The 13,108-nt window shown below is 51.6% G+C and overlaps 1 protein-coding gene across 1 annotated transcript; it reads right to left on the bottom strand.

Moving 5' to 3' along the window:
• Window positions 1-2,458: 2,458 nt before the first annotated feature.
• On the bottom strand, window positions 2,459-9,320 carry CFAP410 (cilia and flagella associated protein 410). Its single transcript, XM_064457118.1, has 7 exons — window positions 9,166-9,320; window positions 8,654-8,672; window positions 7,903-7,949; window positions 6,887-7,116; window positions 6,076-6,247; window positions 5,327-5,420; window positions 2,459-3,525 (listed from the first exon to the last, which is right to left on the bottom strand). The coding sequence occupies exons 1-7, from the start codon at window positions 9,240-9,242 to the stop codon at window positions 3,400-3,402; spliced, it is 765 nt and encodes a 254-aa protein (XP_064313188.1). The 5' UTR covers window positions 9,243-9,320; the 3' UTR covers window positions 2,459-3,399.
• Window positions 9,321-13,108: the final 3,788 nt, after the last annotated feature.

The following is a 13,108-nucleotide window of genomic DNA, read 5'->3' as shown; positions in this document are numbered from 1 at the left end:
GGGTGACTGCCAAGTGTGCCGGCTCCCGCGTGCAGCGCTCGGGTTTGGCTGAGCTCTGGCGTGCTCGACCAATGCCAGATGGCTGCATGTAGCCCCTTTCCCAGGCCGCTTTCCTCCTGGGGCTTTCGGGTCACAGCTCCAGCCTCTGGGACAGCGCCAGCACCAGGATGCATCAGTCTTTGGGTCAAACATGCAGTAATTTTTTTCCTCTCCGTGGAGTTGTCCCCGAGTGAAAAGCCCCCCCTGGTTTCAGTGCTTTTCCCCTAGCTGGCCACATTACTTGTTTTAGACCCTGGATGAAGATGATAATTACTGTATATTCCCTGCCAGAGCTGGATCCATGGAGAAATAGTGTTTTCCTTGCTGTGTGCATCACTGTTCTTCCTGGTGAGTATCTGCTCTGAAGACCCCAGGCAGAGACCTGGCTGCTCTTCCCAGAGCCAGTGGGCTCTTCCACCATCCCATGTGCCATATTTGAGGAGCCACATCCAGCTTCCAAGCCAGACCCACCTCCATCAGCCATGAACCCCTGCGCTGCAGTGGTCCCACACACCTGACTCACCATTGGCCTCTGAGAGTCCCCAAGGATGCTTTGAAAGCAAGTCTTCTGGATTTGTACCTGGAGGCAGATAGGCACTGGAATTTTTCATGACCTTGCCCTCACCACTCAACACCCCTGGCTGAGGCCGGTCAGGGTGAAGGCAGGTCACGCCAAAAAGCCCCATGGTTGTACCATAGCCCAGGTGGACCCTTGTGCCCTGGTGCAGCTGGCAGGCCCTGGGTGTTCGACTCCTCTCCAGCACGCATTTTTCTCCAGCTTGATGCTCTTGGCAGCAGGCAGGGCACTGGAGGGGCTGGCACAGCACCACAGCCCTCCAGCAGCCAGGTTTAGGGTGTGAATGGGGTGGGTGGAGTGGATGTCCCCACACTCAAACCAGCTGCACATTTGGATGCATATGGGGACAGGGGTCACTGCAGCCCTAACACCTTGTTTCCACCCAAGAAAAAAAGCCTGGAGTGCCAAATTCCTGTCAGGAGACCATCAGGCACAGCCCCACATCCCACTGGGAGCAACCACCCTGTGTCCTGCCAGTACAAGCAGGAGGAGACGTGGTGACTGTGCACCCAGGCTCCCCCAGCACATCCAGCGCAGTCCCCAGCTTCCCCCATCCCCAAAGAGAGGGCAGAGTACAAAGCCATGAGCATCTTGCAGTGAAAGGCAGGCTGCCAGGTCCCCAGAGTGAAGAGGCACGAGCTGAAGCAGCCAGCCTCCCCCCCAGGCTGTGCCAAGAACAAGCAGGATGCTGCGGGGTCACCCTGCAAGGAGTGGTCAGTCAGGAGCATCAAGGGCAGCTTGCCTGGCAGCCCGAGCACCCACACCAGCCAAGTATGACAAGCGAGGCACGTAGGCGGCGAGCTCTGCTTGGGGACAGTCATGCCAGGGGATTAACAGCCCAACTTCTCCAGCGGAGACAGGAGGAACCGTGCCAGAGCAGCCTCAGGCCATGGCGATTGCTCCATTAACCATCTTCAACATAAACGAGCTCTGATGACTAAGGATGACGCTTGCTTTGATCGCTCTCCTCCCAGCAAAGCTGGGCGGTCCAGCACGCCCAAACAGCAGCTCCCCTGTTCCTGAACACCGACAGGTGTGACTTCTGCCACCAAGCAGGCCATCGAGACAGCCTGGGAGAGGACTTGCCCTCAATGCACGGGCAAGATGCAAATATGACCAGTAAGTCTCTCTGGCCCTGGCTGTCTAGGGAAGTCTGGTATATTATAAATCAGACTGGCCATTTAAATGCAGCTGGATTTAATGCAGAAGACAAGAACTAGGTCATTTTAAGAGTTAAAGGCATCAGCAATCTTCACCCAAGTGACAGGGTCAAACTGTGCCCCCTCCCACCAAGATGAAGTAAACAGGCCTGTGGACACAGGTCCGTCACCATCCCGGAGGAGCATTCCTTCCCAGCAGCGCAACCCAGCATGCAGGGGCTTGGACACCTGTACAAACAGGGCGAGTGGGGGGACACAGAAAGGCCAGTCTGCCCTGCGCAGCACCAGGGTCTGCAGCTGAGTGGCACACAGGGCTTGTGTCCTGTCTCAGGGGCCATCATCCTGCCCGGGCAAGCTCTGCACCTCTGTGTGAGCAAGCAAGGTTTGCTCACCATTCCTTTTGCTTCCTGCACTAGGTATGGACTTCTGGCTGCATGAAGGTTCCCAAATAGCACAGCACTTTTGAAAAGCAGCCCTGCAGCAGCTTGGTGCAGTATCAAGCAGCACCAGAGGCGGGTGAGCTGTTTCATGGGTCCAGTGAAGCAGGAGGGCACGAGGGCCCACAGCCCTCCTCCTGCTCTACAGGGCTGACAATGCAAGCCGCGAACCAGACGTAATGGAGCAATGCCCAGAGTCAGTCATTCTCACTGTTTGCTGAACCCCAGCCACAACTTACACATCCTAGAGGGATAACTGGTTTTATTTGGTATGCCACAACGGTTTAGTTTGTATTTAACGGCTCTATAAAAAAAAAAATCTTAGTAAATGCAGCTTCTTCCAGTTAAACACCACCCCGATGCCTGTGCAAACTGGACAGTAACACTTGGCTTGTTTTCTCCCAACTGCAAAACGCACAGGACTTTGTACTCTGACGTTAAGGTTCCTTAAGCTGCTCTAATGCCTGCTGGGGCATGTGGGGGGGGAGAGAGCAGAGCTGAGCATTCAGGATCTGGCAGGGAGTAATTCCTGCTTCACCTAGGCTGCACCGAGCTTTTCTTTGGGCCGCCAATCAGATGTTGCATGCGCTAACAAGGACCAGAAGAAGTCAGGAGTTGAAGATAAATTAAGAATTTGACATTGACCTTCACCATCTGCACCAGACAGTTCTTGGTGATGATTTCAGGCAGTATCCTAGAAAGACTTTACAAAAACAAACCTTTGCGGTAGAAGCTGCCTTCAGAGCCTGCTACACACGAAGGCTGGCAAGGGTTAGTCTGACAGGAGGCCGCCAACAAGCAGTGACCTTTCTAGCCATCAGCAGGCTCTGCTATTCCCCTTCGATCGCACAGCACAGTAGCGCCTCTCACTGTAGCCCTGCTCACTTTTGCTTTGCTGGTTCCCCTGCAGCTCCCATCAAACAGCCCCAGCAACATGAGATACAAATGTTAACAGAGCCTGCTACGCAAGCAGGAAAGCTGAGCGCCAGATTGGGTGCTGCCAGCCCCAGTGTGATGCGCACAGCCAGAGGCGATGTCAGGAGCTATAGGGGCAGCCAGGAGCACCCTGTCCCAGCCCCTCTGCAGGAAACGCCAAGGCTTTGGCTGTAGCCATGTATGTGTGAGAAGAACGGCGCTGCAGGTCTGGGGCTGGCTGGTGCTCTGTGGAGGTTTGTAATGGGCACTGTCACTCCTCCTGCAGCTCCTTCTTCCGAAAGGCCTGGAGCCTCCTCCCCACTGTCTGCTGGATTATCTCCAGACCCTCCACATCCAGTTCCTTCATGAGAAGCAGGATGGCATTCAGGACATTGTTCTGTTGGGACAAGACAGACACTGCTTTATACAGCATGTTAAAGCCAGCCCAGAAAAGCACACTTGATTTTCAAATTGCTTCTTTCTAGGAACTCCTCCTCTACTGCCACCGCCAGCAGTTTGCAACAGCCACCTGCAGCTACAGGGACAGATCACCCAAGCCCTTGGGGCAAACATGGGCAGAGGCCACATGTGACTAGGCTAACTGGAATGCAGGACAAACCCATCTGCCTAGTCCAGCACAGACTGCCCACATGCCTCTGGCTCCTGGCCACCCTCCTAACTGACTTTGTAAGGAGAGGCTCATTCAAGAGCCGCCACCCTCTCTCTCCAGCATGACTGCATGTAATGGGTCAGGAACCCTCTGATCTGAGGAATAAGAAGAGCTGGGAGAATCGTGAAAGCACAAATTGGAAGGAACTTTGAAGGTCCCCAGCCCAACTTCCCACCGATGCAGGGCTCCTGCACATACCAGACCACGGCTCTGTCAAAGCATGTCTTGAAAGACTCCAGGGAGAGATTCTCCAGCCTCTCTAACTCTCCTCCTAGAGAAAATCTTTCACCTAATGTCCAGCCTGAACCTCCCCTTGTTTAATGTTTTCTTTTCCCAAAGGCCAAAGCCTGCAGTACTTCTCATGGTGCTGCAAAGCAATACACTCAAAATACATTTAAAACATGAACAGAAGAGAGATCACAGACAACTAGTATCGCAACGAGGCAGAATGTGGTCTAGATCTCACCCTGCCAATTGAAGTGATGGCACTGAGCCCAGCAGACAGCCATTCCCAGCAGAACAGCCAAGATCCATGAGGTTCATCTGAGGCTACACCATGGAGGGATCTGAAAAACCACCTCAGTCCTGTCCACCAGGCCAACAGCCTCCAGCTGCATTTCAGCTGCTGCCCAACTACCAAATGTTCTTAGCACAAACCCATCAAAGGGACACACATGAGCTCATACGCAGACAGATCAAGAGGACAAGCTCCATTGGGCTTTCTTTACATTGCATAATGTCTTAAAAATTAGAATAGAATAGAATAGAATAGAATAGAATAGAATAGAATAGAAATAGAATAGAATAGAAATAGAATAGAATAGAAATAGAATAGAATAGAAATAGAATAGAATAGAAATAGAATAGAAATAGAATAGAATAGAAATAGAATAGAAATAGAATAGAAATAGAATAGAAATAGAATAGAAATAGAATAGAAATAGAATAGAATAGAATAGAATAGAATAGAATAGAATAGAATAGAATAGAATAGAATAGAATAGAATAGAATAGAATAGAATAGAATAGAATAGAATAGAAGTTGGAAGGGACCTACTATGATCATCTAGTGAACGGATGATGTGACCACTTCAGGGATGACCAGAAGTTGAAGCATGTTCTTACGGTCATTGTCCAAATGCCTCTTAAACACCAACAGGCTTGAGGCATCCACCAACTCGGTAAAGAAATGCCTCCAAATGTGCAGTCCAAACCTCTCCCGACACAGCTTTGAGCCATTCCCATGCATCCTATCACTGGGTACCAGGGAGAAGAGATCAGCACCTCCCTCTCGATTTCCCCTCCTCAGGAAGCTGCAAAGAGCAATGAGGTCGCCCCTCAGCCTCCTTTTCTCCAAACTATACAAATCCAGACTCCTCAGTCGCTCCTCACAGGACATGCTTTTCAGCCCTGTCATCAGCTTGGTTGCCCTCCTCTGGATGCATTCACATACCCTAACATCCTTCTTAAATGGTGCCGCCCAGAACAGCACATGATGAAAGCAATTTGGTCTTTAAAAGATACTCACTCTCTTCTTTCGATTGCAGTCTGTCTCTCGAGGTGAAAAGGAAGAAAATTTATCCCTGGGAACAGGCTTCATACCAAGCTCCTCTCGAATTTTGCTAACAAAGGGGAGGAAGAACAAATGTGATTATGACCAGCTGGCAGAACCTTCTCTGCCAGGCCAATCCTTTATAATCATGGGCAACCATGCAGGCATTTAGCTGAAAGATTCAAGGCACATCTATTCACACACCACCACTGCCTACAGACCACAACACCCCAAGCAGAACTCCCACACATAGTAAGAGCCTCACAGCTATAAAATGTAAAGGAGCACGCTGCTACAAGGTGTCTGCTCGCAGCCCCGCCTGGGATGACAGACTCCCATGCCCGATGCTAGCTGGGACTGCAGACCATGCACTCAAACACCACACAGTGTCACCGCACTGACATGTACCAAAGCGTGTCACAGAAGCACAGCTAAGCAGGAATGGACTGGAGCTCACACTTCAGAGAGGATCCATCTCTGTCTGCACATGCAGCTGACACGCTTGAGATTAAGTACCCACCTACAGAAGAGCCTGTTTTGCAGATACAGAACCAGACCCACAGTGCTATTAAACCAGCACAGCTCCACCACAGTAACTGGAACAACGGGATTTTGCACCAGCTGCAGGCCTGCCCCATGGAATATCAGGGTTGGCTGTCAGGGTCCTTTCATGCTACACGCAAGTTCAGCCCAGAAATCCTAACAGCTCACAAGCAAGCCCTCACTTTGTCTCCTCCAGACTGAAGTTCAGCAGTTCGCTCTCAGTCTCCATTGTGGATTCAGCAGCGCTGGATTCGGTGGACTTGGGGCAGCCATTCTCCACGGTCCTCCTGGCTGGCGGGGCCATGATCTCCTCACCATCAACCAGGGCCTGGGACAGTTCTTCCTCTGTCACAGCTGCAAAAACCAAAACAAAACCCTGCTGCAATGAACTCCAGCAGCCAAGGAAGACAGCCTGTACCGTGCACGTACTGCTGCTGCAAAGCTGTATTGCAGGGGTTGGGTCCCAAAATTGCCCTTTATACTGGCCTTTTGCTTTCATCCTCCTCCTGCAGTAAAAGCCATGCAGGAGAACGCCAACAGCCATCACCAGTCTCTCAAAGTGGGAAAGAAAACAGGGAGGGATGCAAACATGCTTTGCCATTTCTTGTCTCCGGGGAAGGCTCCAAAAGCCACCAAATTACGGCTACCAGACAGAAAAGGTTCTCATTTTTTTATGGCAGTAGATCCAATAACATAATCTTTGTTTTGCCACAGCAAAGGAGAGAGCTCTAAAAAAATCACTAATTAGTGGTATTCCCTCAGCTGTAATGAGGCGCTCTCAACTAGTCTCAACTCTGGCACTGCAGGGAAGGGAAAGGAAGGGAGAAAACAGCTTAGAAGCAGTGGATCTTGCAGAAGGAAGAGTCAACCTCTAACAGATTCTGACTCAAGGAAGAGTCAAAGGACACCTTAACAAGGGGAACCAACATGTCACCAGCTTACAGTTCACCCTGCCCATGGCTTGGGGCTCTTCATTTACCTGCAAACACCCACCTTGGTTATCAAGCTTCTGCAGGCTGGGGAGGTTACGCAGCACCGTCATTCGGTAGCGGTGGGGGTCTGACCCACAACAGGGATTTTCAGACAGCCACAGGACCCTCAGACGGGGTAGGTTTTTGAGGTAGAAAAGCTCATTTAGGCTTGTAATATTGTTCTTCCTCAGATAGAGTTCACTCAGATTCTGGCACTGAGTCAGCGGCTCGAGGTCTGAGATGTCGTTGGCACTGAAGAGAGATAGCAGGATCAGAGACCAGCAAGCCCATCCCTCCCTCGCTGTACCATTCAGGTAGGAGCATGGCAGCCCCTGTACCACACCATTCTAGCCCCCTTTCCTGCCACAGCTTCACTGAGGAGTCTCACCCCAGCACAGCACAAGGGGTATTCAGGGGCCTATGGCTTTACCCAGAACAAAAATACATAATTTAATTAAGCAGAGGAAAGAATTAAAAAAGAGGCTCTCCTCTCCACTGAAGATGACAAACTGCCTTTGCTTACCCCAAACACCCATCACACTTGCACCCTTTTCTGTAGCAGTTTCTTAGACTCACTGAAAGAGAACCCATATAAGATTCCCAAGCTGAAAAGCTCTAAGTCGCAGAAAGCAGTGGTTCTGTGGGATCCACAGGATGGGTGTGCTGGGGGGTGGCTTATGGAAACTAAAAGGTTTGTGAGATCCAAGAAGCGCTTCAACATGCATTCTGCAAACTGGCCCTATATAGGGGCCCAGAAGATCCCTCCAAACTATGGAATAGCACTTAGGGAGCAACAGTCCTAAGAGGTTTTAACACTTCTCGAAACAGGTATTATTTTCTAAAGTAGCAAAGGGAAAGGTGCAGAGGAGCTAGCAGAAGAATAATCTCTGCATCTCTGATGCTTGAGAAATCAGGCATGAAGAGCCAGGCAGCTCGGACACACAATCACAGAAGTGGTACGAAATGCAGGGCAAGCCACAGCCCTATGCAAAATGAAATTTCCCCTGCCCTCTCCAAGTCTGGCAGCCTGACATTCACCTGAATGTGATCACCTCGATGTTGGGCAAATCCCGACATATCGATATCTGGGCAGAAAGAGAGAGAAACAGCAAGCTGGCACTCCCAGAAAAAACATATAAATAAAAAGCAATTTAAATCACCAACAAGCAAGATAAAAGCAAGACCAGGAATTTAGGGTTGCTTCAGTCTAACCCAAGCTTAACACAACCAGAGATTTGCTTCCACAGTCATTGCAGAGTCAGCAGCTCCTCCACCCTCTCTGCCAGGGAGTGGAAGCACACACAGCAGCCAGCATCACGTCGCTCTTCTGCTCCAGTAACTCTGCAGTCTCTGCGATGGTTTTCCAGCCACTGCACACAGAAAGGGATCCCTCTCACCCCAGACAGCCCTCTCCTAATGAGATTCCATCATCCAAAGTCCCAAACAGATGAGGTAGGACTCAGGGTGCTCCTCTCCAGGGGTCTGTGCAGGGCCTCGAAGAGGAATTTTCCAAGCACGCTCTGGAAACAACGTCAAACCTTTTTTTTTTTTTTTGGTAGAAGATGCTAATCAATCCTGAAAAGCACTGCAACTTGCTGGCACCAGGCCAACCCAAACCCAGGCCTGCGCCTTCCTCAGGGCCCCATCAACCCCATCTCCTCCCTGCTCCAGCTGCTGGCCTAGGCTAAGGCTTCCCCCCCGGCAGCACCGCATGTGCCACTGGCTGGGGGTCAAGGATGGCGGCTGGGAGGTGTCCTCACAGGATGGAGGCTGGCTGTGTGGTACTTACATCCGTTATGTGGCTGCCCCTGCAGGAGGAGAGTGGGGGTCACTAGGAGCACGGCAGAGCCCTGCCCCCCACCCACTGCCCCCACAGCCCTGGCCCCTGCACTCCCACCACCTCCATCTGCCAAAGCTGCTCTGACACGTCCCACCATGGGCTTTGTAGTTCCCCATGCCAGGCCGTCTGTGCCCCTAACCTAGCCCTGCCTGCCCCCCCCTCCCCAGGCCTGCCTGCTGCCCCCCCACCCCGGCCCTGCTTGCTCCCCCCCCTCAAAGCTTGCCAGCTTCCCCCCCCCAGCCCTGCCTGCACACACACCCCCCTCACCCCGCCCTGCCTGCTTCCCCCCAAGCCCTGCCTGCTTCCCCCCAAGCCCTGCCTGCACACACTCCCCCCTCACCCCGCCCTGCCTGCTTCCCCCCCCAGCCCTGCCTGCTTCCCCCCAAGCCCTGCCTGCACACACTCCCCCCTCACCCCGCCCTGCCTGTCCCCCCCAGCCCCCGCCCCGGGCCGCCCCCCACCAGCAGTTGAGCCGGCGGACACCGTCGAGCGCGGCAGCCTTGGCCCGCGCCAGCACAGCCGCCCGCGTCAGCCTCATGGCCGGGCCGGGCCGGGCCGGGCCGCGCCGCGCCGCCGCCGCCGCCGCCGCCGTCGCCAGGGGCGGACCCCGCCGCCTGCGCAGGCTCCGTCTGTCCGTGCGCCCAGGCCGGGCCCTGACACCGGCGCCCGGGGACGCGTGCCCGGCCTGCCCCTGCCCGCGCCCGCCGGGGCTGGCGGGCGGGGAGCCGGGGACCGGTGGCAGCCCCCCCGCCTCTCCTGCTGGGGCTCTGCCCGCCCTGAGGGGAGCTGTCTTGCCTGCACCGCGCAGGGCGCCCTGAAGCTCCCTGAGGTGCAGTTTTATTTAATTACTTCGTATTTACGTGTAAATTTTATTATTCATTTCATTATGACTTATTAGAGAATATTTCGTATGGATAGCTACACCTTTAAGGATATATGATCCTAATTTCCATCGTCTATCCTTTATATGGGTATATACATATATATACACACATATATATACACATATATTTGGGTATATAACCATGGCATAGATATACACACACCCCAATATGGATATTCAATAATCCAAATATTATGGATATATATTTATATCTGACGTTACACATGATTGTATATACCTATATATATATGAAGTGTGCGTAAATAAAATACATATTTCTACATTGACATGACGTCTGCATGGACACTGAGGTGCTGCAGCGTGTCCAGAGAAGGGCAACAAAGCTGGTGAAGGGTCTGGAGAACAAGTCTTATGAGGAGCGGCTGAGGGTCCTGGGCGTGTTTAGTCTGGAGAAGAGGAGGCTGAGGGGAGACCTTATCGCTCTCTAGGTACCTGAAAGGAAGTTGTAGCGAGGTGGGTTTTGGTCTCTTCTCCCAAGTTGCTAGTGATAGAACGAGAGGAAATGGCCTCAAGCTATATCAGGGGAGGCTTAGATTGGATATTAGGAAAAATGTCTTCACTGAAAGAGTGATCAGGCATTGGAACAGGCTGCCCAGAGAGGTGGTCGAGTCCCCATCCCTGGACGTGTTCAAGAAACATGTAGACATGGCACTTTGGGACATGACTTAGGAGGCATGGTGGTGTTGGGCTGATGATTGGACTTGATGGTCTTAGAGCTCTTTTCCAACCTTAATGATTCTATGATTCTACACTACCCGATATATTAATATATAGAAATATAGGTAGCACTGCTGACCACACCAACCCCAGGAGCCCCAAGGCCACTCCTCCCCCATCATGTTTTGGGGTAAAATTGCTGCAATCTGCCTCAATTTGTACCTTCGGGGGCTCAAACCACAGCTTTGGTGGTTGAATGGGGATAGCTGAAATGAAAAGGCCTGGAGGAGCAGTGTGGTTAGCAAAGACTTACAGTCCAAAACAAGGGGTTACTGCAGAGTTTCCTTGTGTTTTTCTGCATGTTTCTGCCTTATTCAGCAACGTAGACAACTGCAGGATGGGGGCTGGTGGTTATTTAGTTGTTTACACCAGTGTTTTCATGCAGTGGTTCAAATATGTTGGAAGTGAACTCTTGTTTGCGGTAGTGGTGATGGCCTTGTACTGGGGAGAGGAGACGGGTGGCACTGAGCTCCCTACCTTCCTTGTTGCCACAGTTCGGGGTAAGTGAAGGGGTGAGAGATACATTACATTTATCGGGATTGATGGGCGTGCGCTTTTCAGGAAAAATGAGGGACAAGCGGGTTAGGCACATCATCCCTCTGCATTTTCTTCTTTCTTTCTCTCAGCGCTGGGCTGCTGTCATACCCACAGACAGCTGGCCGGGACCTCAGGCTGGGAGGCCAGAGTGCAGATGTTGCACTGAGGTTTTTAGAGCTGGATCTACAAGCAGTCAGAGGCAGTTGAAACAATTTTTTGAGTTCTTGACTTTTCTGTGTGCAGCTGTTCACAGGCCAGCTGGCATGAGGTGGCTGCTGAGACGTGGGATTTGGCCACTCAGGCCATGCGTCGGTGAAGGCAACTGCAGGATCTGAATCCTTGGCATCCTGGGAGGAATAGCAATGTACACGGCTTTGCTGTACTGTCGTTCTTCAAATCCTGGGCTGTTTTCATTTCCAGTGGAGTATGGAAACACCCGAACACACTCTCAACTGCCCAGCTGTGCAGTCCCAGCCCCAGCCATGCTTTGCCACACTGATGGCAGCGAAGCCTGTCGCTGAAATAGGCTGAGTAGATCAAGGAATCTTCTCTAGGTGCCACAGAGGGATTTTCATACTCATTGCACTGACAAAAGTACAGTTCAGTCAGTTTAAACATACACATCCTCCTCTGTCTGCTCTGACACCTCTCCTGCAACTGAAACTGAAACAGGTTAATTAAATAAAATCTATTTTAATCCCCAGTTTAATATTGCAAGTAGTATCAATAACAATCCCAGGCAAAACTCCTCCCCAGTCTTTTAAAAAAGAGAGAGCTTAAATAATGCATATAGGCTTGTAAAGCGCATTAAAGTAGCAGCCTGGAGAGAACAAAAGAACCACTGAGGTCTGGGGCCACATGTAGGACGTAGGATTGCCTACAGTCCTTGGTGCATCCATCTCCTGCTCACAGCCCTGCAGTGTCACCTAACAGATCTTTCAAGACTCCAGTGCAGAGACTGAATCTCCCCACTGCGAGCTCCCCAGGCTCTGAGCTTTTCTCATACTCGGCCGTGATGAGGTCCAACTCACTCATTAATTCCTGGTGGCAGGTTGTGCTCACTTCTTGGCTCCCTGTGAGCAAGAGCTAAAAGCTCTTTGTACACTTGGGCTTATATCTAGAGTATCTTCAGTTTGGTCTGCACTATGTGGTAGCCACACATTCTCTTTCCAGCTCTAGATCAGTGTTTTATATAATGAACCTTTTATCGCTTTTCATTATTGATTTTCCTGTATGATTCCACCAGCCAGCACTAGCACTGTTTCACTGGAGAGCTGTATGGGCACCATGGCAAGCGCTCCTGAAGCCACCTTGGGACTCATCACATAGGTCCAGTGATCTACCAGGACGAAGGACTTCATGACAGCCATAACCCGTGGAGGGCTTTGTGGAGGGTCCAGGAAAGCCACTTCTTTCTCATAATCCTTAGGTGTATTTTCTCATTTCAGAAAGCTCTTTGTTCTGATCAGTAGCTTTTGCTGCCACCTATGATTCCTCCATGCAGGGTCTCATGCCTTACTTGTAATGCCTACAGCAACTTCAGGAAGGGTGTTTTGAACCCCCGGGTGGCCTGGCTACTAAATCGAACCTTCTCTGGGTGTGCTATGGGATCACTGTTGGTGCGTGAGTCACAGCAAAGGGAATATGAAAGAGCTGCCACTGATGACTGTGACAAGAAGTGCTGCTGGTAGTAATCCTAAGTGTTATCGTTGCTGCCAGGATCAGCACCTGCACCTGCTGGCAGCAGTCACACCTCCATACCACTCTTCATGCTTGTCACCACCATCACCTATGGGACATCTGCTGTCACAGTTATCAGCGGCTACTTCCTCCGTTGGCCACAGCGGTACTCACTAACATCCCCATGCAGATGGCAGTGCCTGTAGGGACACCCTCCTTGAGTCTTGGCAGTAGGCAGCCTCACTACTGCAGCTGGAGGGCAACTCTCTTGGTGGTACCCCACTGGCAATGGTGATATTTGCTGGCAGCAGTTTTATGTAGTCCAGAAGCTAATCCCTACCGAGCACCATCCTGGTTAGGAAAAGCGGTTAAGTGGGGTAGAAGGAGCAGGATGGATTTGGGGGGAGTCATTCAGAGAACCTGTTTTACCTTCCTGGTATCACCAGAAAGGTGGTCAGCTTTGCTGGAGGGGGCTCTGCTCCCTTCCCGCCTGCATGGTGTGTGGCAGGGAAGGGCAAGCACACCTTCAGGGCAGGCACTGGGGTGTTCTTGGGAAAGCCCCACTT

This window comes from Phalacrocorax carbo, chromosome 7 (genome assembly GCF_963921805.1).
Source record: "Phalacrocorax carbo chromosome 7, bPhaCar2.1, whole genome shotgun sequence".
Taxonomy (NCBI): domain Eukaryota; kingdom Metazoa; phylum Chordata; class Aves; order Suliformes; family Phalacrocoracidae; genus Phalacrocorax; species Phalacrocorax carbo.
The sequence above is the reverse complement of the archived record's forward strand: the minus strand, read 5'-3'. Positions and strand labels throughout refer to the sequence as shown.

Coding starts and splice junctions, on each gene's coding strand:
- CFAP410 (XM_064457118.1), bottom strand. CDS start 9,242: ATGAGGCTGACGCGGGCGGCTGTGCTGGCGCGGGCCAAGGCTGCCGCG. Junction 6,248..6,886: donor GCAGAAGCTTGATAACCAAG/GTGGGTGTTTGC, acceptor TGGTTTTTGCAG/CTGTGACAGAGGAAGAACTG. Junction 5,421..6,075: donor TTCAGTCTGGAGGAGACAAA/GTGAGGGCTTGC, acceptor CCCCTTTGTTAG/CAAAATTCGAGAGGAGCTTG.